Raw genomic sequence first — 24,676 nt, 5'->3', positions numbered from 1 at the left:
TCCATGTCTCAATTGTCTCAAGGCTTAAACCTTCTTTAACCCGTCTCCTCCCCTCCATCTACACTGATTGAAGTGGATTTAACAAGTGACATCAATAAGGGATCGTAGCGTTCACCTGGATTCACCTGGTCAGTCTATGTTTTACATACTCAGTGTATAGTGCACTACATTTGATTAGAACCCATAGGGATCTGGTCAGACATAGGGAGTAGGGGTGCCATTTGGGAGATAACCAAAGGCAGTAACACTTTATGGTTTAATTAGGAGGTAGAATAGAGAGAGGGTGCTGTGTTTTTATGTCCTTACAAAACGCCTTCCTTGGCTCAGTGCTGTGCTGTAGCATGGTGTATTATACCGTACGTGGCGGAACAAAGGAGAGATGTTTGTTAGATAACCTACCTGTGGCCTAGGGTGTACTAGCGTTTAAGCAGCTCCCTCTGGAGCACATGTACAATAAAACAAAATAAAATTAAAAAAGATAACAGGCTACCTTAGATAATGCACTGCTGAGGCAAAGGAACACAATGCAGGACATATACACCTGCTTCCTACATGGAACCAGTCCTTCAGTGCCGCAGTCATTTTTATCTCTGCGATACTTCATGGATGGGGCGGCAGCGTAGGGGCGGCAGCGTAGCCTAGTGGTTAGAGCGTTGGACTAGTAACCGGAAGGTTGCGAGTTCAAACCCCCGAGCTGACAAGGTACAAATCTGTCGTTCTGCCCCTGAACAGGCAGTTAACCCACTGTTCCCAGGCCGTCATTGAAAATAAGAATGTGTTCTTAACTGACTTGCCTGGTTAAATAAAGGTAAAATTAAAAAATGAAATGGATCAACTCATGTCATTGACGAACCGCCAGTTTATAGAAGTCAACCGTCAGTTTATAGTCAGACAGAAAAGCAGCAGACACTGTGGCCCTTCAGGGCCAAGCCACAGAGTTCTGCACCATTGTCCTACTGCAGCCTTTCAGAGGCTAGCTAGGTTGTACAATCTGAGGGGAGGGATGGGAAGAAGTCGGGAAGTTATAAAGGATGGTTTGTTAACAAGGCTTTTGTTTAGTAATAGTTCAGTAGTGTTGAGGCACGGGCTCATTGCTCTGAGCTGCTGACAGACCGAGAGAGAGATTGAGAGATAAAGAGCCAGAGGCACAGGCCACAGAGGAGAGGACTGACAGAGATGGATGACCTCCGCTGGATAGGGTCTTATGAAGGAACACAATGGGAGAATAATACACACACGTTGCAGCTGTGAGTGAGTGAAATGTGACAATTTGTGTGAATGCATGTGAGTGTTTTGTGTGTGTTCCTGCGCGCGCACAGTATGTGTGCGTACGTACGCGTGTGTTTGTGGTGTGTACCTGGTAGGTGTCCCAGAGGCGTATAGTGCAGCGTAACGGCAGCTCTCTCATCAGCAGGTTGTTCATCCAACGGAAGGCAAACTGGAGATACTCCACTTCATACTGCTGCATGTGGACATGCACCGTTTCTGAAACACACGAACACACAGACTCGTTAAACTGAAACACACACACACTTCCGTCAAACAATGATCAACGCACGCACATACAGTATGCACACACACGCCCGTCAGACACTGATGAACACACACATGCACGGTTCACATGGACAGCCGCTGATAATCTTCTGATATCCACAGCGCACACACACACACACACACACAATTCTCTTTCCACCGATGATGGCTGGGCGGTCAGACAATACAGCAGTAATTGCATAGCTGTCAGTGGACCGCTCAACGAACATTAAAGCTCCTATAGAGCTAGGGAGAAAGACAGCATTATAACAGTGTGTGTTGCGTGCAAGCGTGTGTATTACTGGGAGCGATTGACACTGGGAGCAGGGTGGGAGAGACGAAAGACAGCAACCAACCAAGCCGACTTGTGCTATAGTAGACTAATAGCTGTCATACAGCTAGGGTATTTATCAACAGATATGATTACGTAGTACCAGTCTTGACTGCATCAAACCCGGGAGAAGCTAGTTTAAGGGTTGAGGGTACAGTACATGCGCTTTCTCATCCAACAGTTGAAAATAACTCCATTCAGAATATTAAGTAGCAGCCTTACCTGTTGGCTCTTGGTCGTTGTATTCTATACCTCTCTTTTAACTTTTCATTTCGTAATTTTAATTATATCTTCCATTGATTAGATACACTATATACGCAAAAGTATGAGACACCCCTTTAAATTAGTGGATTTGGCTATTTCAGCCATAGACAAACACTGTAGAATGGCCTTATTGGAGAGCTCAGTGACTACCAACGTGACACCGTCATAGGAAGCCACCTTTCCAACAAGTTAGCTTGTCAAATGTATGCCCTGTTAGAGCTGCCCCAGTCTACTGTAAGTGTTGTTACTGTGAAGTGGAAAGGTCTAGGAGCAACAATGGCTCAGCCGCGAAGTCGTAGGCCACACAAGCTTACAGAACAGGGCCACCGAGTGCTGAAGCGCGTAGCGAGTAAAAAGTGTTGCCCTCGATTGCAACACTCACTAATGAGTTCCAAACTGCCTCTGGAAGCAATGTCATCAAAATAACTGTTCGTCAGGAGCTTCATGAAATGGGTTTCCATGGACTAGCATCAATTATGTTGTAGACAATTATGTGCTTCCAACTTTGAGGCAAACAGTTGGGGAAGGCCCTTTCCTGTTTCCGCATGACAATGCCCCCGTGCACAAAGCGAGGTCCATACAGAAATGGTTTGTCAAGAAGAACTGCACAGAGCCCTGACCTCAACCCCATCGAATACCTTTGGGATGAATTGGAACACAGACTGCGAACCAGGCCTAATCACCCAACATCCGTGCTCAACTTCACCAATGCTCTTGTGGCTGAATGGAAGCATGTCCCCGCAGCAATGTTCCAACATCTAGTGGAAAACCTTCCCAGAAGAGTAGAGGCGGTTATAGCTGCAAAGGAGGGACCAACTCCATATTAATGCCCATGATTTTGGAATGAGATGTTCGAGGAGCAGGTGTTCACATACACTACATGACCAAAAGTATCTCCTAACTTTTGCCACACACAAGGCTTTACGACTGTAGCCTATTGCCACTTTGATGACTTATGATTGGCCAACAACAAGCTACAAAGCGTCACACTCCACTTGTGAAAAGCAAGAGCAGCAGCATAAATGATAAAATGTCTCTCGCCTTCTGCTCTCCTCTCTCTCTACTGCAGCAGTCACGTTCGGGATCTGTACGGGCCCTTCCGGACTAGTCAGTTAAAATGACACATACCCGAGACCCGCAACAATCATATCAGAGCCGACCCGTTACATTATTTACAGTTCTGTGTCCGGAACGACTCGTGTCCAGGATTAGGTCTTGGGTACAGGTGGTTTTGTGAAGACCTCTAGTGTGCATAAATTTGAGACTCTGACACAGCTAATCAGTTTGTTTGCATCAACAGAGTGACCAGGGGAGTGCAACTAGTTTTTCTTCACACACAATAAATGAATGCAACACATTCAGCAGCAAATAGCTTCATTTTCATCAGATGAAAAGAGAAGTGCCACACTATTTAGCCAGCAGCCACACATAAGTACATTAGCTTACAGGGGGAAAAAACAAGGTATTTCTTTGCAAAAACTATTCATGGCCATCGATTCCTCATGTTTATCATAGAATAATGTAGCCAGCTACATTTCCTAAAGTTTTGCATGAAGTTCATCTTGCATTTTAACTACCCGGAGAAAAGTACGCATTAACGTGACCCCTGCTGTACCCATCACGATTCACTTCGTTTGTCACCCGACACATGTCAAGACACTTCACATTAGTTCGTTCTCGCACGCACACCCACACAAACACTCTCAGAGGGTGAGGTAAACAGTGAACACTTTCCCCTTTTTCGCTCTCGTCTCCACAGTTTAATTATCACATAGCTATGCTCCTGCGTAAACAACTTAGGCCTACCCTCATTAACAGTGAATAAATCACAGTAATATATCACTTCCAAACAGCTTCCCTAATAAGAGGCAACAAACACTTTAGAGGAAATAAATAAATAAAACATCTTGAAATTAAACTTCTCACATGTAGTCAGAGGAGTTGGCTTGGCTAAAGTACACTCAGATCTGGTACCAGGCTAAGACTAATGTTAAGAAGATTAGAAAAACCATCCTACTATGTGTGTGTGAGAGAGTGGAGAGAGTGTGAGACACAGAGAGAGACTGAGTAGTGAGTGAGTGAGAGAGAGAGAGAGTTGTCTGAGTTCCTCCTGGTCCCCTGGAAGTTAATTAGTTAGTTGTTGTTTATCTGTTCTAGAGCCAGTATGAGAGAGGAACAGCTGCTATAGCTGGGGAAGGAAGACCGAGAGAGTAAGATTATTAGTGTTTGCTTCAGTACTACGGAACCACTCTTTCTGCTCCCTCTCTTTCTGCAATAGAGAACATTATTTTACTCCGTTACAAACCCAGGGAGGAGGGAAGCACCTGCTTTTTTTTGGTTGAGGGTGAATTCAGTCAAGCATGTCATTGAAATTGTTTGCCCCAAAAAGTACTTTACCAGATCAAAATCAAAGTCAGTCATGAATTCTGTTTGCGAGTAGTCAGACTATAATATGGTAAAGAAGATGCAAGTTTTAGCAGGACTGTTTGTTTAGTAGAGAGTTTTGTAGCGAATTTAGCATCTGGGCAGACTCCGACTGGCAGCGCAGGGCCTGCTAGGTAGATTTGGGTTGCGGGAGGACAGTTGGAGGTCAGGGGTCAGAGAAAAGACAAGTGATGGCACTGAGATGCATTCTGCTGAGCTCCACACTTCTCCCTGACTTCTGCTCTCCTCCATCTATCCAATAATTACATCTGTGCAGTGACCCTCTCTTTCTCTTTCTGCATTCTCTCTCCCGCTCTCGTGCACGCTCTTTGTCCCTCATCTCTCTCCTCTTTCTTTACTCCTCTCTTTCCCCCCCTCTCCCTCCCTTTTAGCTACGTTTTCCGTGTGCATGCCCTGTCTGCATGGGTTCTCTGCTGAGCTTTTTGTATTACTTTACCAGACCTCCAGTACTCTGACAGTACTCTATAGAAATCATTTTCCATGGCATACAAACAGCGTGTCTTTTTGCGTCTGGGACAGCTCTGCTGTAGTCCTTGTCATGTTTCAGTGTCAGGCAAAGTTGATTACATAAGGAGATTGATAAGACACACCACAAAACGGTGCATCCTATATTCTTGAGTGTGTGTGTGGGTGTGTCTGTACTCTATATCCCAGGATGACAGTGTCTGTATGCCAGGTTACCAGTTCTTTCTCTGTGCTCTTAGTGATGGCATTTGTCACAACATCAGGAACGCGTCATTCAGTGCATCCTTCAATCACACACAGGGCTACAGCACTGACGACTACGATTTAAACCATCGACCAGGGACTCCAGTGTCCAAGATCAAAGTCAAATCCAGCTATAAAGAAGAACTCCTTCATACTCTCACTTACAAATCTCTTCAAAGCACAATAAACATTCTTTTTTGATGCCAATGAATTCATGCATATTTGAGTTGCTTTTATGGTAAACAATATAGCAATATGCATAGAGCTGCTAAGACGGTAGAGGAAAGCCAAGCTCTATGGCCCTGTGTGAATCAATAGGTTATGTGTAGGTGGATTGAGAGGTCTAGAGGAGATGAGAGGAGCTCAGAGGAGAGGCAGAGAGATCAAAGGTGGGGTGACTGCAGGTTGAATCCTCACAGCAGAGACTTGACGTCAGAACAACATAAAGCTCTGCCATGGACCTGTAATCACAGGCATACTTAAGAGAGTGTGTGAAAGACACACGCAGGGAAGCACGCACAGTCACACAAACACACACACAATCATGCGCATACACACGGAATAATACCATCTAACATCTTCAAACAAAGGAAACATACAAGGTTTTTCTTCATAGATACACTAGTCAACTGTTTTCCATTCATTCTATTCATACTTCTGCCTCAACAATCGAACCATGGGAGTCTTACATGTACATGATTCAGAGTGCAGAAACCATGCTGTTTCTCTCCTTCATTTGCATAAATAAATTCACCTTTAGCAATTTCCATGCTGATGAACCCTGAATGTATTCTGTATTCACACAGAACAGAGAGAGAGAGATGAGGAAAAATGTACAAACCTTACAGAGAGACACAAAAAAATCATTTTAGGGGGTAGATCAGCTTTAATATTTCAGATAGACTGTAGCTTCCGGTGAACATTGGTAGAAATCACACGCTTTAGTGTCACAATAAGAAAATGGGGCTATCGTTTAATACTGTGTCGTTAGTTAGAGCGAAGCCCCTGATTGTTCCTAAAAGCACCCGGCGACGGATCTGCCTTTTGGCTCCTGAGTAGAGGGGATTAAATGAATTGCATAATGAGGGGAGCAGGGGCAGCCAGGGGTGGAGAGGTGAAGAGTTCCACAGATTAGAGACGGCTCTGTTTTAGCTATAGAGTCAAAGGGGGGAATCCCAGGGCCTCAGAGAGAAGATCAATAGGTTAGGAGGATCTCCGCATCCAGATCAGGACTAAGTGACTAGAGAGTTAACTTACCTTGTGTCCTATGTCTGACAAGAGTCATCTCACGCTATACTACCACTCAACAGCCTAACGGTCCAACTGATGGAGCAGCCAATCATAACTAAATGGACATAAACCTCAATACCTGTCTGCATTTCCCAACACCTCCGGAAAACGGTGTCTAACTCACTGACTAATGTCACCTGTAACCAACTCAAGTAGAAAAATGAAAAGTGAGCATAAAAGATATCTTTAGCTGTGGTAGGCTAAACGCATTAAAAAAACGACCTCCCTTTTGGCTTAAACAAGGTTTTTGTTCCCGTCCCATTCTCCTGGATTGAAGGTGACCGTTTTCTCCTCCTCATTTATCTAGAGCACACCCTGTGCACTACCACCTCAGCGCATTCATTTGAACTGTGAATGCACTAATCTCCATGCCTGGTTCTGTTTAAAGGGCCTGAGAGCTAGGATGGTAGTGTGGGCGACGGAGCAGGGGAACATGGGGGATTACAGGACGAGATAGGGGGCTGTCATCGATCACGTGGAGGGACGAACTCAACACACATCTATATGCACACACACACACACCACCTTATCTCAGCTTCAAAGAGATATAGATAACTTAAATTAGTACATAGCTTCCATACTGTACTGCACATACAGGAGCCCATATTTCTACTCTTCACAAACTCCTTGTAGCATATAACATGTTAATACCCATCTAATCAACACATCAATCAACTTATGAACCCCGTTCTTAAAAAAAAGCACAAAACAAAATGTGCAATCTCGACCACCACGACACCCTGGTCAGGCAGCTAATGACAGACAGCAGTGACCCTAGGCGGCTACTGTGCGGTGAGTGAACACAATGGCATGAGTGACTGATTTCTAAAGCTATAGTGAGTGAACACATTGGCATCGACTCCTTTCTATAGCTCCACACGGCCCAGGCCATCCATCCATCCACGGGAGTGTATTTCTAAAGAGCAGAGAGAGAAGAGAGGAGACGAGCTGCCGCGTCCCTGCATCAGTCGGTCAAACGTAAACAAAGCCCAGAGAGAGGCAGAGGGAAGGGGAAAGGAAACGGAACAGAGGGAGATCGATGCTGTGGGGGGGGGGGGGGGCTTTGTGTGTGATCTAATTCCCATTTCTGTAATAGCCTCACACCAGCCTCTGTCTTTTAGAGAAACACAGCCCCACACAAAGGAGGATGAGGATAGAGAGGAGGAGAGATGTGTATTACTCCTGCTGTATTGTGTGGAGAGGAGATTAGGCCTGAGAGAGAAGAGAGGAATGCCATGTGGAGGACGAAGAGGAGATTTGAGGGACGCACAGTCCCACACACGGTTAGGGTGCACGCAACCCCGGTCTTAGTCAGAAGTGGTCAAATGTACTCTTCATATTCCGTTTTAACCCTGTAAGCCTCTTCAGCTGGAATCTATATATCTCTACACACTGTAGCCTATATTTTAGATGTAATGCACTCGTACAAAGGCATGAATGTCTGAATGGCATGCAATGTTCTTTTCGAACCCTTACAAGAGTAGCATGGCTGACACCAGCTCTCAAAGACACAGCTCGTTGTGTAGTCACATGGGTCACGAGGCAGCCAAGCTGTTACAAAAGCAGACGTCTTTCATACCAGCTATCGCCATATCATCCTGGCAAATCAACTATTATACAACTGTCTGTCCTTGAATATACCAAGCTTGAATAACCTCTAACACATTACGGAATCGGAGCGAATCTCCAACATACTCATCTGCCTCAGTGCGCCTATAAAGTATACGCTCCCTGCACTAGTTCAGTTACACGGTCTGAGCTAAAGTGAACATTCTTTGAAACATTCTGTGGAAGTCTGCAATAAATAATATAGTATAAAGTTAGATATTCAATGAGGGGGGAGTACAGCAGGTACCCCTCCACCCCTCATCCCTCCACTTCTCCTCCCCCGTAATAATGCAGGCCTGTAATAACAGAGCTAGAGGACGCAGAAAACTGCTACAGGGGGACAGGACCCATTGGCTCCCACTGTCTCTCTGCTCGGAGATGTACAGATGAGATGGTACGGTAAGCAGAGACCTGGTTATACTAGAATAGGGGTAGGCAACCCTGTTCCTGGAGTGCCGCAGGTACTGTATGATTTTGTTCCATCTAGGCACACCTGACCAACTGAGCTAATTGATCAGTTCAGTGATTGCATAAATTCAACACACCTGGTCTTCCAGGTCGGTTAAATCAAAAAAGATTTAGTGCCTGCGGCACTGCAGGACTAGGGTCGCCTACCCCTGTACTAAAATAACCAGGGTGGTTGTTTTTACCCGAGACGGGTCGTGCACCAAAATGTGTTAGTGATTTGTCAAGGGCCTATTGGAGGTTGAACGTTCACTCCTCTGCTAAATTCAGCAGGGATTGGTCAGAGAGCCTAGACTATGCTCTCTGCTATATAGGCTACTGTACTCTATGGACCTAGTGCTACACAGAGGCAGAGAAAAGGGAGAGTTCTTGAGGCATCGTGCCAAACCGTTTCCTCTCTCCACCCCTGCCGATTTGAGAGGCAAGTGTGGGTGGTTGAGGGTCCAGGGAGGGCTGTGCCCTCCCGCTCTCTCTATTCCCCTCTATTCCGTTTCCTCTTCTCTCTCTGGTCTCTCTTTCCCCACGGTGTGTTTGTGTTTTTCTTTCTACTCGCTCGCTCTACTCTCCCTCCCCTTTGCTCTCTGTTTGAGGGAGATAAAGGCAGGTGAGCTGGCAGTGTTTGGGCTGAAGGGCAGGCAGGGAGAGACTGAAGGACGGACCTGAGCCGCTGATACAGAGCAGACGAGTCACAGGGTAGGACGGGACGAAGCGTTTATGCACTCAGACACTGGGGTGAGATCAGCACCACTTCACCACCTCTCCCCTCCATCACAGGTGGTCAAATTGGACTGGATCAGCCAAGGTATAAGGAATTACAAGACTCTGTGGAGGCCGTATAACACCACAACACAGATCAGTTTCTGTATTATCATCATCATCAGGTGGGGATCAGTTTCTCATGTCATCACATATTTGCATGTAATTTAATCTATCAGCATCACCGCAAAGGACAATGCAAGGTGAGATCAATTCACCATTACACTGTCAACTCGTAAGGCACCTTGAAAAGCCCTACAAAATCCAGCATCATTAGTATCTAATATAATTACAGGGGCCAAATTAGAAAATACCTCTTCATACAGTGTAGTCTGGGCAGATATTGTGGTTGCTGTTCTAGCATGATGTGGCTATTCAGCTGTATGACCACAATGTGTCTTTGCTGATGGCATCACGAGTGAGGGACAGTTTAGGTCTTTCTCTCACACCACCTCCACGCCCTCCTTCCACTCCCATCTTTCTCTGTCGCGTCCAGACTCTCTGCTGTGCTTACAGTCATTATGTCAGGGAAGGCTGGCAGGCTGGTCAGATTATGTGATGTCCCTGTGGTGCTAAGATAGCTCCTTCCTTTCTGTCACCTGACAGAGCAGAGCCATATGGCTGAGGAGACAGAGGTGTGCTTCAGGAACATGTCTGAACATCAGGGCCACAGCCCATCAAGTAGCACCAATCTGGGCAGGCCATCTTTCAGTGGTACACCTCCAGCCCTGGCTAGCACACACCTTATAACATCAGAGACCGTGGTAGGGGAAAAATACACTGTGGTAATAGGATCAAATACAAACTGGTTTGTGTACCACATAGAGCAAGAGACTAAGGCTGATATGTGTCTCTGAAGGAAGGGAATGTAGCAAGGGCATTGATCTCTCTTCACCACAGCTGTTGCATCTGATGCTTTCTTCCCATCTTCCCTTTTTCTCTCTCTTCTTCTTCACTGGCTCCATGTCCTCCTCTTCCTTTCTCTTCCCCTTTTTCTCTATTTTTCTTTCTTGTGCCCTGCTGTTCTCTGCACTCTGAACAATTTCCTCTTTTCAAGATGTAAATTCCAATGTGGAATGGTGGTTATTTTTAAGTCACTCTGGGCTTTGTAGGACTGTTGTTACACTGTGCCATTATCCCAAAATGACCCCCTTGGAGCCATGTCCTGTGTCAGGTTTAATCAGCTAGCAGAGAGCTGGCAGAGTGGTGCTGCATAACATCTCCCCTGGAACAGCCCTCATGGATCTAGTTACGCAGAGGTGGAAATCAATCCACACCAACTCATACATGTACAAGGACATACTCACACACATAAACATGCATGGGCAAACACACAAACTGATATGCACACGCATGTGTATTTGATTATTTGTTATTTCCTGTGTATTTAAGTCGGTGTGGCCTGAATCAACTGGAATATTGGAAGTATTCAAAAGTATTTTCAAATACTTTCCTATAAATAGCCTACTACTTTAAAGTATTTTCACAAACATATTTCGAAATACATTATTTAAAATACCAAACAGACCTAGTTCAAGTGCATGTACTTCCTAGATGTAGAAATAAATGTGGAAATGTAAAAATAGGTGTACTTCCTAAATTAAGAAAGCTAAATCAAGCTACTTTCTAAGTTATATCACAGACTCTGCTGGTGATCCATCTACATTTTGGAAAATAGTTAATGCAGTGAAGCGTGGCAATTCATCTCCTTCCCTGCATAAGCAAGTTGTGTCAGACACTGGCATCATTACTGAGAAAAATAAGACAAGTGATGCTTTCCCCATTTTATCTCTCCAGGCTTTTTATTTTAAGAAATGCTGGTTAAATCGACCCTGGGCAGTCAGTCGACTACTATTCCCTCTCCCAGCCGCCACTTGGCTCGTTGGAAGATCAGTCAACTTCTAGTGAATATGTTTTCATTTTCAACAACCAGGGCTTGACATTAACTTTTTTAGCCACTTGTCCTTTGAACAAGTAGGACAGATTTTTTTACTTGTCTGAAAGCTGAAGTCACAAAATAAAAGGTATGTAACACCATCAGTCAAAAGTGTGACTGAAAATGTGTAAAGTACATAGTAGTGATATGAAAAATAATTATGCGCTTGCCCATAGACCACGTGTCAAACTCGTTCCTCGGAAGGCCAAGTGTCTGCGGGTTTTCGCTCCTCCCTTGTGCTTGATTGATGAATTAAGGTCACTGATTAGTAAGGAATTCCCCACCTGGTTGTCTAGGTCTCAATTGAAAGGGAAAAAAAACTATAACCAGCAGACAATAGGCCCTCCATGGAATGTTTGACACCCCTGCCATAGACGATGTTATCTCCCCCTAGCAGCCATCCAAAATAACGTACAAACTCATTTATTACATTTTTTTAAAGAAAGAAAGACTGCTACGCATTTGCTGGCATGCTATTGGAAGGACGAGAAGTATCATGACATTGGCAAAATACATTTAGCTGAGCCAAATCTTTTCGAATAGCTTATTTCACTCTGGTGGAGCTGTGACACGAAAGAGATGTGTAGTAGCCTAGGCCTATCTGGCTAGCTTTGTCTGCCAAAGTGTGCAGATGGAGCGAGTGACACAGTCAACGAGCCTCGCTAGCAGTGCGCCTTGTGCTGGGATGTCATCACGGGCTGCAGAGCAACTCTGCTATCCTCAGAGCTGGAAAATTATAAACTGAGCATTTTTCCTCATCCTCTTCTCTTATTAAACCTAGGCTACTATATGCATTGTAAGTACATTTCTAGAATAATATGGAAATAGGCATAGGTCAACTACTCATTTCATTTCAAAAGCATTCCTCAGCTGAAGCCTACGTTTTTGACTCCTCATTGGAATGAGAATAGCATAGACTCCGACTTCCATAATTCATCTCATTTAGGACATTAAACACTCAAATATATTTTACTCTTCATAACTTTAATTTGTCTTAATGCGTTTATGATATTTTATTTGGTTTATAAAGCTTTTGGTTGTTTGGTTCACAATGGCAAGGAATGATTTTTTTGGGGCCTCGTATGCATAAAGTCTGTCTTATAATGCTTTGCTCAACAAGAAGGTGTTGTTCAAATTTCTCATTAGATGTGTATATATTGCTATCGTTTCCCCTGTCTCTCTCGTTATTACCATAAGCCTTGGGGTTATTCAAAAACAATACAACTTTCTGAGAAAGTCCAGAACTCTATTACATTCATTTATTGCACTGTGATCATGAAAAAGCATGGCAGGAGAAATCTGGGATGAATTACATTGAAGAGTGGCTTAATAGGCCAGGTCATATTCATATCGAAACTACATTTTCTGACCGGATATTTTGTGGTGCTTTGGTGAGGCTCTTAGCTCGGTCTACATTGTTCTCGTTTTGTATAAATATAACTTATTTATAGAAGTTTGTTATAGCAAATTGGAATATAGGCAATTTACTCAGAATGTAAACCATGCACTGCGGCGCTGCTTGATCCAATTCTGATCGGAGTAATAGTTTGATAGTGATTTTCTACTGAAATCTATATTCTGGTAATCCTTCCTTCCTACGAGATGTATTCTAAGTGCTCACCAGTCTGGTTTCATGCCGGTTTATAGCACCATCCCTAATGCAACCTTGGTGTTAAACGATGTGGTAAAGGGTATGGATAAGAGAATACTGTTGACCACTCTTTATTGATTAAAAGATTGTCTCCAGTCGTTTGACATGTTTGACATGTTTCTGTGGACATTGTGGATATTATTTGGAATATAATATTCGTCTGCGTTGTCGTGAACGCTCTTTCCTGTGGATTTCTGAACATAACACAACAAACACACGTCGGTATTTTGGGTATAAAAATCATCTTTATGGAACAAAAATAACATTTGTTGTGTAACTGGGAGTCTCGTGAGTGAAAACATCCGAAGATCATCAAAGGTAAACTTTTTTTTGTATTGCTTTTCTGATTTTTGTGACCTAGCTACTTAATGCTTAGTGTACATAATGTTATGTTATGCTATCGATAAACTTACACAAACGCTTGGATTGCTTTCGCTGTAAAGCATAATTTCAAAATCTGAGACGACAGGTGAGTGACAAGGCTAAGTGTGTTTTGCAATATTGCACTTGTGATTTCATGAATATTTTTTAGTAATATTATTTGACTGTGGCGCTATGCTATTCAGCGGTTGCCGATGACAATTATCCCGGTACCGGGATGGGTAGCGTCAAGAAGTTAAGAAGCAGTGCGGCTTGGTTGGGTTGTGTTTTGGAGGACGCATGGCTCTCGACCATCGCCTCTCCCGAGTTGTAGTTGTAGCGATGAGACAAGACAGTAACTACCAGCAATTGGATACCATGAAATTGGGGAGAAAAAAAACATTAAATAGATAAAAAGACATGACAGAATGTGTTTTTTCTGATGGTGTTAAATCAGCTTTTATTGATATTACGAAAGGTGTCCCAAAGGTGTCCCACATTAGGTCCTGTACTTTTTACTGTCCATATAAACAATGCTGTTCCATCTACAAAAAAAAATAACAGACGCATGTGTGCAGAATTATCATAATGCACTGCTTATTATGGGCGATGGGTCCGGTACACATCACTGCATTCTGTATGAGAAAGTAGGCTGGCCCTCTCTAAAGTATAGTAGTTCGATACCTTACACTCTTTTTGGTTATAAAGCCTTTCTACATAAACTTACATGGTTCACTTAGACGTACAAGATACTCTTTATAGTATTTTGTTTTATTATGTGTTACTTCTTACATTATTAGCCCAGAAAATGTTTTGTGTTATTACATACAGCCAGGAAGAACTATTGGATATCAGAGCGCGGTAACACACCAGCACTTTGACCAGGAATACGACTTTCCCGAATCGAATCCTTTGTTCGTACCCCCCAGGGAAATTGAAGAGAATTCTCATTGGTTATAGTCACAGTCGTGTATATCCCCCCTCAAAGAACTTCACTGGACTTTATGCAAACTGGAAACCACAAATCCTGAGGCCGCATGTATTGTAGCTGGGGACTTTAACAAAGCAAATTTGAGGAAAAGAATGCCAAAATTGTATCAACACATTGACTCGCACTGCTAAAACAATCGACCACTGCTACGTTAACTTCCAGGATGCCTTACAAGGCCCTCCCCTGCCATCCTTTTGGCAAATCTGATTAGGACTCCATTTAGCTCCTCCCTTCATGTAATTAAGCAGAAACTCAAACAGGAAGTAACCATCCTAAGAACTATTCAACGCTGGTCTGACCAATCGGAATCCACGCTTCAAGATTGTTTTGATCACATGGACAGGGATATGTTCTGGGTAGCCTCCGAGAATAATAATATATTATTGACAAATATACTGATATGGTGACTGAGTTTATCAGGTGTATAGGAGATGTTGTACCCACTGTGACTATTAAAACCTACCCTAACCAGAAACTGTGGATAGATGGCAGCATTCGCGCAAAACTGAAAGCGTGAACCATCGCATTTCACCATGGCAAGGTGACTGAGAATATGGCCGAATACAAACAGTGTAGTTATTTTCCCTCCGTACGGCAATGAAACAGGCAAAAGTCAGTAATGAGCTAAACAGGATTTGCAATTCAATGTCTCAGCCACAAGACCAATGTGGTAGGATCTACAGACAATCACATACTACATACTACAAACTAGCCACGTCAGACACCGAGATATTGCTTCCGGACAAGCTAAACACCTTCTTCGCCCACTTTGAGGATAACACAGTGCCACCGACGCGGCTCACTATCAAGGACTGTGGGCTCTCCTTCTCCGTGGCCGACATGAGTAAGACATTTAAACGTGTTGCTGCTGGCCCAGACGGCATCCCTAGCCGTGTTCTCAGAGCATGCGCAGACCAGCTGGCTTGAGTGTTAACTGACATATTCAATCTCTCCCTATCACAGTCTACTGTCCCCACATGATTCAAGATGTCCACCATTGTTCCTGCACCCAAGAAAGCCAAAGTAACTAAATGACTATCGCCCCGTAGCACTCACTTCTGTCATCATGAAGTGCTTTGAGAGACTAGTCAAGGACCATATCAAATCTACCTTACCTGAACCACAGCCAATTAGCACATTGTATTTGTCACATGCGCCAAACATGTGTCACCTACAGTGAAATGCTTACTTACAAGCCCTTAACCAACAATGCAGTTAAGAAAAATACCTAAAGAAAAATAAACAAAAGTAACAAATAATTCATGAGCATCAGTAAAATAACAATAGCAATGCTATATACAGGGGGTACTGGTACAGAGTCAATGTGCGGGGGCACCAGTTAGTCAATGTAATTGATGTAATATATACATGTAGGTGGGGGGGTGCAATGCAAATAGCCCGGGTAACCATTTGATTAGATGTTCAGAAGTCTTAAGGCTTGGGGGTAGAAGCTTTTTGGAAGCCTCTTGGACCTAGACTTGGCGCTCCGGTACCGCTTGCCGTGCAGAGGCAGAGAGAACAGTCCATGACTAACGTGGCTGGATTCTGACAATTTTTAGGGCCTTCCTCTGACACCGCCTGGTATAGAGGTCCTGGATGGCAGGAAGCTTGGCCCCAGTGATGTACTGGGTCGTACGCACTACCCCCTGTAGTGCCTTGCGGTCGGAGGCCGAGCAATTGCCATACCAGGCAGTGATGCAACCAGTCAGGATGCTGTCGTTGGTGCAGCTGTAGAACCCTTTTGGGGATCTGAGGACCCATGCCAAATCTTTTCAGTCTCCTGAGGGGGAATAGGTTTTGTCGTGCCCTCTTCACGACTGTCTTGGTGCGCTTGGACCATGTTAGTTTGTTGGTGATGTGGACACTAAGGAACTTGAAGATTTCAACCTGCTCCACCAGAGCCCCGTTGATGAGAATGGGGGTGTGCTCGGTCCTCCTTTTCCTGTCGTCCACAATCATCTCCTTAGTCTTGATCACGTTGAGAAAGAGGTTTGTCCTGGCACCACACGGCCAGGTCTCTGACCACCTCCCTCGTCATTGTTGGTGATCAGGACTACCACTGTTGTGTCAATGGCAAACTTCATAATGGTGTTGGAGTCGTGCATGTCCGGGCAGTCATGAGCGAACAGGGAGTACAGGATTGGACTGAGCAGGCACCCGATGGGCCAACGTGTTGAGGATCAGAGTGGTGGATGCGATGCCACTTACCCTTACCACCTGGGGGGCGGCCCGTCAGGAAGTCCAGCATCCAGTTGCAGAGGGAGATGTTTAGTCCCAGGGTCTTTAGCTTAGTGATGAGCTTTGAGGGCACTATGGTGTTGAACGCTGAGCTGTAGTCAATGAATAGCATTCTCACATAGGTGTTAATTTTGTCCAGGTGTGAAAGGCCAGTGTGGAGTGCAATAGAGAATGCATCATCTGTGGATCTGTTGGGGCGGTATGCAAATTGGAGTGGGTCTAGGGTTTCTGGGATAATGGTGTTGATGTGAGCCATGGCCAGCCTTTCAAAGCACTTCATGGCTACAGACATGAGTGCTATGGGTCGGTAGTCATTTAGACAGGGATGAGAGAGCCAAGCCTATGGTTTCGTATTTTCAACCCGACACCACACACACACACACACACCAATTGATTAATGGACTGCTGAATGTATATTTTTTTATCTTGCTTTGTTTGCTCTTTTCAGTATTATGTCTATCTCTGATAAGCTACCCAGGAAAGGACTGAAAATAGCACATATTAATATATGCAGCCTTAGAAATAAGGTTCATGAAATCAATAACTTGCTAACATCAGATAACATTCATATATTAGCCATTTCTGAGACTCACTTAGATAATTCATTTGATGATACAGCAGTAGCAATACAAAGCTATACCATCTATAGAAGATGCTTATTGGGGAGGTGTTGCTCTATATATTCAGACCCATATCCCTGTCATGCTTAGAGAAGATCTTATGTCAAGTGTTTTTGAAGTGTTGTGGTTGCAGGTTCACTTGACACACCTGAAGCCTTTTCTTTTGGGGTGTAGCTATAGGCCATCAAGTGCTATATATAATGTGTGTGAAATGCTTGCTAGTGTATGTGATGTAAACAGAGAGATCTACTTTCTGGGGACCTGAATATTGACTGGGTTTCATCAAGCTGTCCGATGAAGAGGAAGCTTCTTACTGTAACCAGTGTCTGTAATCTGGTTCAGGTTATTAATCAACCTAGCAGGGTGTTTACAAACACTACATGAAAAAAATTATCCACATGTACCGATCACATTTTTACTAATACTGTAGAACTTTGTTCTAAAGCTGTATCCGTATCCATTGGATGTAGTGATCACAACATAGTGGCTATATCCAGGAAAGCCAAAGTTCCAACAGCTGGGCCTAAAATTGTATATAAGAGATCATACAACATATTTTGCTACGACTCTTGTGTGGATGATATTAAAAATATCAGTTGGTCTGATGTGATTAATGAGGAGCATCCAGACGCTGCACTTGATTAATTTATTAAATAGTTTCTTCCAAATATTGATAAACTGTTAAGAAACTGACTATTAGAACTGTTAAGGCTCCATAGCTTGAGGAATTGGAAAAACTGTATGGTTGAAAGAGATGGGGCAAAAGGAGTGGCTAATAAGTCTGGCTGCACATTTGACTGGCTTACTTACTGCAAATTGAGAAATAACAAGAACAAGAACAAGAAACTGTATTATGAAGCCAAGATCAATGCTGTAAAGAATGATGAAAAAAAACTTGAGTACTTTGAATGAAACTATGGGCAGAAAGACAAATTCAACTCCATCTTTCATCAAAAGCTTATTCATCACAAAACCATTTGATGTTGCCAATTATTTTAATGATATTTTCACTGGCAAAGTGGGCAAACATCGGCAGGAAATGCCAACAATGAACAGTGAGCAATTGTATTCATGCAAAAAAATAATATTAATAATGAAAGAAAAGCATTGAGCAAGTTTGAATTGTGTAAAGTGGGAGAGGTGGGAAAATGACTTATCGATCAATGGTGACAAATTGTCTGGCATTGACAACTTAGATGGAAAGCTACTGAGTATGGTAGCTGACTCTTTTGCCACTCCTCTGTGTCATATTTTCAATCTGAGCCTAGAGGGAAGTCTTTGTCCTTAGGCCTGGAGGGAAGCCAAAGTAATTCCGCTACCCAAGAGTGGTAAAGCGGCCTTTACTGGTTCTAACAGCAGACCTATAAGTTTGCTGCCAGCTCTTCGCAAACTGTTAGAAAAAAATGGGTTTGACCAAATACAATGCTATTTCTCTGTAAACAAATTAACAACAGACTTTCAGCAGAGAAGGGTACTCAACATGTACTGAACTGACACAAATGACTGGTGAATGGTTGAAAGAAATTGATAATAGGGTTGTGGGAGCTTTACTGTTAGATTTCAGTGCAGCCTTTGATATTATTGACCATAGCCTGTTGTTGAAATAACGTATGTGTTATGGTTTTTCAACCTCTGCCATATCGTGGATTCAGAGCTATTTATCTAATAGAACTCGAAGAGTTTTCTTTAATTTAAGCTTTTCTAATGTCAAACATGTAAAGTGTGGTGTACCGTAGGGCAGCTCTCTAGGTCCTCTACTCTTTTCTGTTCTTACCAATGACCTGCCACTGGCATTAAACAGAGCATGTGTATGTATGCTGATGATTCAACCATATACGCATCAGCAACCACAGCTAATGAAGTCACTGAAACACTTAACAAAGAGTTGCAGTATGTTTTGGAATGGGTGGCCAGTAATAAACTGGTCCTGAACATCTCTAAAACTAAGAGCATTGTATTTGGTACAAATCATTCCTTCAGTTCTAGACCTCAGCTGAATCTGGTAATGAATTGTGTGGCTGTTGAACAAGTTGAAGAGACTAAATTACTTGGCATTACCTTAGATTGTAAACTGTCATGGTCAAAACATAAAGATTCAATGGTTGTAAAGATAGGAAGAGGTCTGGCCGTAATAAAGAGATGCTCTGCTTTTTTGACACCACACTCCAAAAAGCAGGTTCTGCAGGCTCTAGTTTTGTCTAATCTTGATTATTGTCCAGTCGTGTGGTCCAGTGCTGCAAGGAAATACCTAGTTAAGCTCCAGCTGGCCCAGAACAGAGCAGCGCATTCTGCTCTTCATTATAATCAGAGGGCTGATATAAATACTGTGCATGCCAGTCTCTCTTGACTAAAAGTTGAGGAGAGACTGACTGCATCACTTCTTTTTATAAGAAACATTAATGTATTGAAAATCCCAAATTGTTTGCATAGTCAACTTACACACAGCTCTGAGACACACACTTATCCCACCAGGCATGCCACCAGGGTCTTTTCACAGTCCCCAAATCCAAGAAAGCGAACAGTATTATATAGAGCCTTTTGCATGGAACTTCCTTCTATCTCATATTGCTCAAATAAACAGCAAACCTGGTATAAAAAACAGGCAAAGCAACACCTCACGGTACAACGCCTCTCCCCTATTTGACCTAGACAGTTTGTGCGTATGCATTGATATGTAAGCTACGTGTGCCTTTAAAATAAATGTACGTAGATATGTTCTTGAGCTGTTCTTGTCTGTTGATGTTCTTTATTATGTCATTCTGTATTATGTTTTATGTGAACCCCAGGAGGAGTAGGTGCTAATGGGGATCCTAATAAAATACCAAATACCTTAGTGTTCTTTGGCACAGGGACTATGTTGGTCTGCTTGAAACATGTTGGTATTACAGACTCAGACAGGGAGGTTGAAAATGCCAGTGAAAACACTTGCCAGTGGGTCAGCGCATGCTCGGAGTACACATCCTGGTATTCCGTCCTGGTCCTGCGGCCTTGTGAATGTTGACCTGTTTAAAGGTCTTACTCACATGGGGATCCTAATAAAATATCAAATACCTTAGTGCTCTTGTGCACAGGGTCTATGGTGGTCTGCATGTTATTGGGGTAGCCTAGTGGTTAGAGCGTTGGACTAGTAACTGGAAGGTTGCAAGTTCAAAACCCGAGCTGACAAGGTACAAATCTGTCGTTCTGCCCCTGAACAGGCAGTTAACCCACTGTTCCTAGGCCGTCATTGAAAATAAGAATTTGTTCTTAACTGACTTGCCTAGTTAAATAAAGGTAAAATAAAATTACTGAGAGTGTGATTTAATAACATGTTATTACAGAGAGTGTGATCACACAGTCGTCCGGAACAGCTGATGCTCTCATGCATGTTTCAGTGTTACTTGCCTCGAAGCGAGCATAGAAGTAATTTAGCTCGTCTGGTAGGCACGTGTCACTGGGCAGCTCTACCCTTTAGCTCAGCGTGGATGTTGCCTGTAATCCATGGCTTCTGGTTGGGGTATGTACATACAGTCCCTGTGGGGACGATGTCATCGATGCACTTATTGATGAAGCCAGTGACTGTTGTGGTGTACTCCTCAATGCCATCGGAAGAATCCCAGAACATATTCCAGTCTGTGCTAGCAAAACTGTCCTGTAGCTTAGCATCTGCTTCATCTGACCACTTTTTTGTTTAACGAGTCAATGGTGCATCCTGCTTTAATTTTTGTTTATAAGCAGGAATCAGGAGGATAGAATGATGGTCAGATTTGCCAAATGGAGGGCGAGGGAGAGTTTTGTACAAGTCTCTGTGGGTGGAGTAAAGGTGGTCTAGATTTTTTTCCCCCTCTGGTTGCAAATTTAACATGCTGGTAGAAATGAGGAAAAATGTATTTAAGTTTCCCTACATTAAAGTCCCCGGCCAGTAGGAGCGCCGCCTCTGGATGAGCGTTTTCTTGTTTGCTTATGGCGGTATACAGCTCGTTGAGTGCGGTCTTAGTACCAGCATCGGTCTGTGGTAGTATGTTGACAGCTACAAAAAGTAGAGGATGTAAACTCTCTAGGCAGATAGTGTGGTCTACAGCTTATCATGAGATACTCTACCTCAGGCGGGCAAAACCTTGAGACTTCCTTAGATATCGTGAACCAGCTGTTGATTACAAATATACATAGACCACCACTCTTTGTCTTGCCAGAGGCTGCTGTTCTATCCTGCCGATACAGTGTATAACCTGCTAGCTGTATGTTATTCATGTCATCGTTCAACCACGACTCGGTAAGATATTACCGTTTTTAATGTCCCGTTGGTAGGATAAATGTGCTTTTAGTTCATCCAATTTATTATCCAGTGATTGTACGCTGGTCAATAGTACCGATGGCAAAGGCAGATTAGCCACTCGTCGGCGGATCCTCACAAGGCACCCTGATCTCCTTCCGCGATACCTTTTCCGTCGCTTTCTCCTGTGAATGACGGGGATGGGGGCCTGTTCGGGTGTCTGGAGTAAATCTGGTCTGAAGGATTGCACTATATAGAGGATAGGGTGCCATTTTAATATCAGATGAATTAACACATTTGGGGTTCTTAGAAGAATTCCCAGGAGAAAATGTTTGTCTCTAATTACAATGAGTACAGAGTTTGCTTGTAGTGTTGGTTCTACCTATAAGGAGACCTGTGAGCGTATAAGTGTGCACGTGTATAGGTGTGTCTTTATGGTTCAAACCTTTAAGGAGCTGCGTGTTGAATTAATGAGCAATATGTTAAATTGTTTTTAAAAAATACAAAAAATGTACATAAAAAAAAAAAAAAAAAATTAAAAAACAAACATGTTTTTGTCATTCAGCAAACGGTCTTATCCAGAGCTACTTACAGGATCAATTAGGGTTAAATGCCTTGCTCAAGGGCACATCGACAGATTTTTCACCAAGTTGGCTCAGGGATTTGAACCAGCAACCTTTTTGTTACTTGCCCAACACTCTTAACCGCTAGGCTACCTTCTCTGTTACATATCAACAGAGAAAAGGCCACCCAACAGCTGTTAAAAATATCACAGAAATAAATACCTGGCAAGGTATGGTTCATTCATAAGTATTTACCGGTAATTTACAGTAGACATGTACTGTTGGATAAAGAAAATGAAGGCAACAACACTGGAAACTCAAAATGATAAAGTAAGAGAAAAATAACTGAAGTTCTCAAGGAGGACTGGTAAAGTTCAATATCTGTTTAAGAACAGTCTCTTACTCCAGAGAGGGTAAATCTAACCTGCGACCTAAAGACATTTATCTAGTCCAAAAAGACCAACTCAATTTCCCTCCCTGCATAAATTTGGTTGTTAAATATAGCCAAGTCCAAACTGAGCAGAGATGTCAGGAAGAAAGAAAATATAAGAACGTTTTGGAATACAAATGCCTGGGTCTGGGCTGGATCTGGCAATAGGGTATAGCGCTAGGTGTTGAATCTGGGTCTAGAACTGGGCTGACTGTGCAGTGCAGGGCTCGGTTTCTGTCCCTGTTCTGTAAGAAGATGTCCACTGAATCCTGATTACAACTCTCTAATATTAAGAAAGTATAGGAGTATAGGACTAGAGTCTAGATCTGGTCTGGCTTTGTGCTGTGCAGGGACCGGTCTCCCTCCACCCTGGCCTTATCCTGCTCTGTGAGGACATGGTGGGAGGAGAGGATGGCCAGTGAATTCTGATTACACCTCAGTAATTTAAAGTAATGAGAGGATCTCATGCTCTGGTGGCTTCTGCTTCCCCCCGGCGGACCAGACGCCAGCCAGCCACCACTCTTAAAAGCCACACTGACCCGCCGCTGATTGGGGATGACACACAGCAGTCAGGGTCTGTGTGTGTGTGTGTGTGTGTGTGTGTGTGTGTGCGCGCGTGATCACTCTGACAGAAGGACAGACTAATCATCATTCTGACAGACAGGAAGAGAGATATGGTCAGACAGACAAAGAGAGAGAGAGATATGATGCAGGGGTGTGCTCAGAGACAGGATTTCCCTCCTGGAAACCACACAGATCGAAAGAGGGAGATAGAAAGTGGGAGAGGACAAGCCAAGGGGAGGAAGTGGTGAGAAAGATGGAGAGGAAGAGGGAAAGGACCACAGGAGAGTAAAGGACCACAAGAGAGGACAGGAGAATGAGCGAAAGGGAGAGAAAGCACTCACCATCGATCCTGCTGACCAACTCCTCCAGAGCCTTGACTTTTCTTTGGATCCCAGGCTGGGCAAATGTGTAGTTGTCCTTGATTGGAGAGAGAGCGAGAGAATGTGAGAGAGAGCGAGCAGAGAGAGAGAGTGAGAATGTGAGAGAAAAGAGAGTGTGTGAGAGAGAGCAGAGAGAGGAGAGAGAAAGAGAGAGATGAATTTCACAGTAAGGTAAGGCCTGACTTACTAGGGGTGATGGCTGCACTATTATTGATTTGACTTAAAAACAGAGACAAGACTGTTGTATCAAACTGTACTTCAATAAAGAAAAAGAGGATGTGTGTGAGGAATAGTAATGATGACATATGAACAAACATCTGTGTATACTAGCTGAGGGACACTGGCACACAGAGCATACACAGTCTCATCTCAAGTGCTAGCTACCACAGCTCGTTATCACCCTGTGGCCATTCTGAAGGGGGCGGACAGACGGACAGACTGAGAGACAGAGAGATGGGGAGAGGGAGATCAGGAGTTGCGCTGTCCTCTCAACCAATAAACACATGCTGACAGGGGATTAAATGCAACATTTACAGTCTAAATGCAAATATCAGACAGCAGGGCTTGAAGGGTGGCTGAACTCACTGATTTGGCATCTGTTTTTCTCCTCCTCATTACTACATTTGACTGTTTTGAGACTAGAATGTATGTTTATGACTATGTCGTGATGTGACAATCATCAACGTGATGACTGTTATTTACCTTATCAACTAACTATGTTTAAGTGTTATTCGATTAAATTAATCATGTAGCAATTAACTCATTAGGAATTTGGGGCACCACGGAAGAAGTTGTTAAACGAGTTACCTTCGCCCGAATTAAACTCAAAAGATATATAGATATCTTACATCAATAAGAGTCTATTATTACCTCAATCTCACTCTGAACGTGGCATAATCCTTGGATCCGGAAGAACGCTAGCCCTTCTGAATATTCAGTACTAATCAAATTGATTTAAATCATTTATTTACCAACAAAATATTAACGAAGAATACACAAAACACACTTACATGAGATAAAAGTCCCTAGTGGACTAACAAGATATGACGGCTTGTTACACATGGAGAGGGAGGGGTAGGTAAAGTTCCCTCCTACTTAAATGGAACTTACGCTCAAAGGTAAAATAATACTTTGCACATGAACCACCGCTCTTTCGGATAAGAAATTATTTATACTAGCGTTCAAAAGTTTGGGGTCACTTAGAAATGTTCTTGTTTTTGAAGGAAAATATAATTTTTTGTCAATTAGAATGAAATAAAATGTATCCGAAATACAGTGGAGACAGTCATTT

The 24,676-nt window shown here is 43.3% G+C and overlaps 1 protein-coding gene across 1 annotated transcript in view; it reads right to left on the bottom strand.

The window, feature by feature from the left end:
• LOC115133248 (TBC1 domain family member 22B-like) overlaps positions 1 to 24,676 on the bottom strand; it is a 190,671-nt gene that overhangs the window by 58,959 nt on the left and 107,036 nt on the right. The window contains exons 11-12 of the mRNA XM_029666289.2: positions 23,347 to 23,422; positions 1,358 to 1,485 (exon numbers count right to left, since the gene is read on the bottom strand). Coding sequence (XP_029522149.2) covers positions 1,358 to 1,485; positions 23,347 to 23,422 — 204 coding nt within the window. The remainder of the gene's footprint in view (positions 1 to 1,357; positions 1,486 to 23,346; positions 23,423 to 24,676) is intronic.

Source organism: Oncorhynchus nerka, linkage group LG8, assembly GCF_034236695.1.
Source record: "Oncorhynchus nerka isolate Pitt River linkage group LG8, Oner_Uvic_2.0, whole genome shotgun sequence".
NCBI lineage: Eukaryota > Metazoa > Chordata > Actinopteri > Salmoniformes > Salmonidae > Oncorhynchus > Oncorhynchus nerka.
This window is presented reverse-complemented; position numbering and strand designations above follow the sequence as displayed.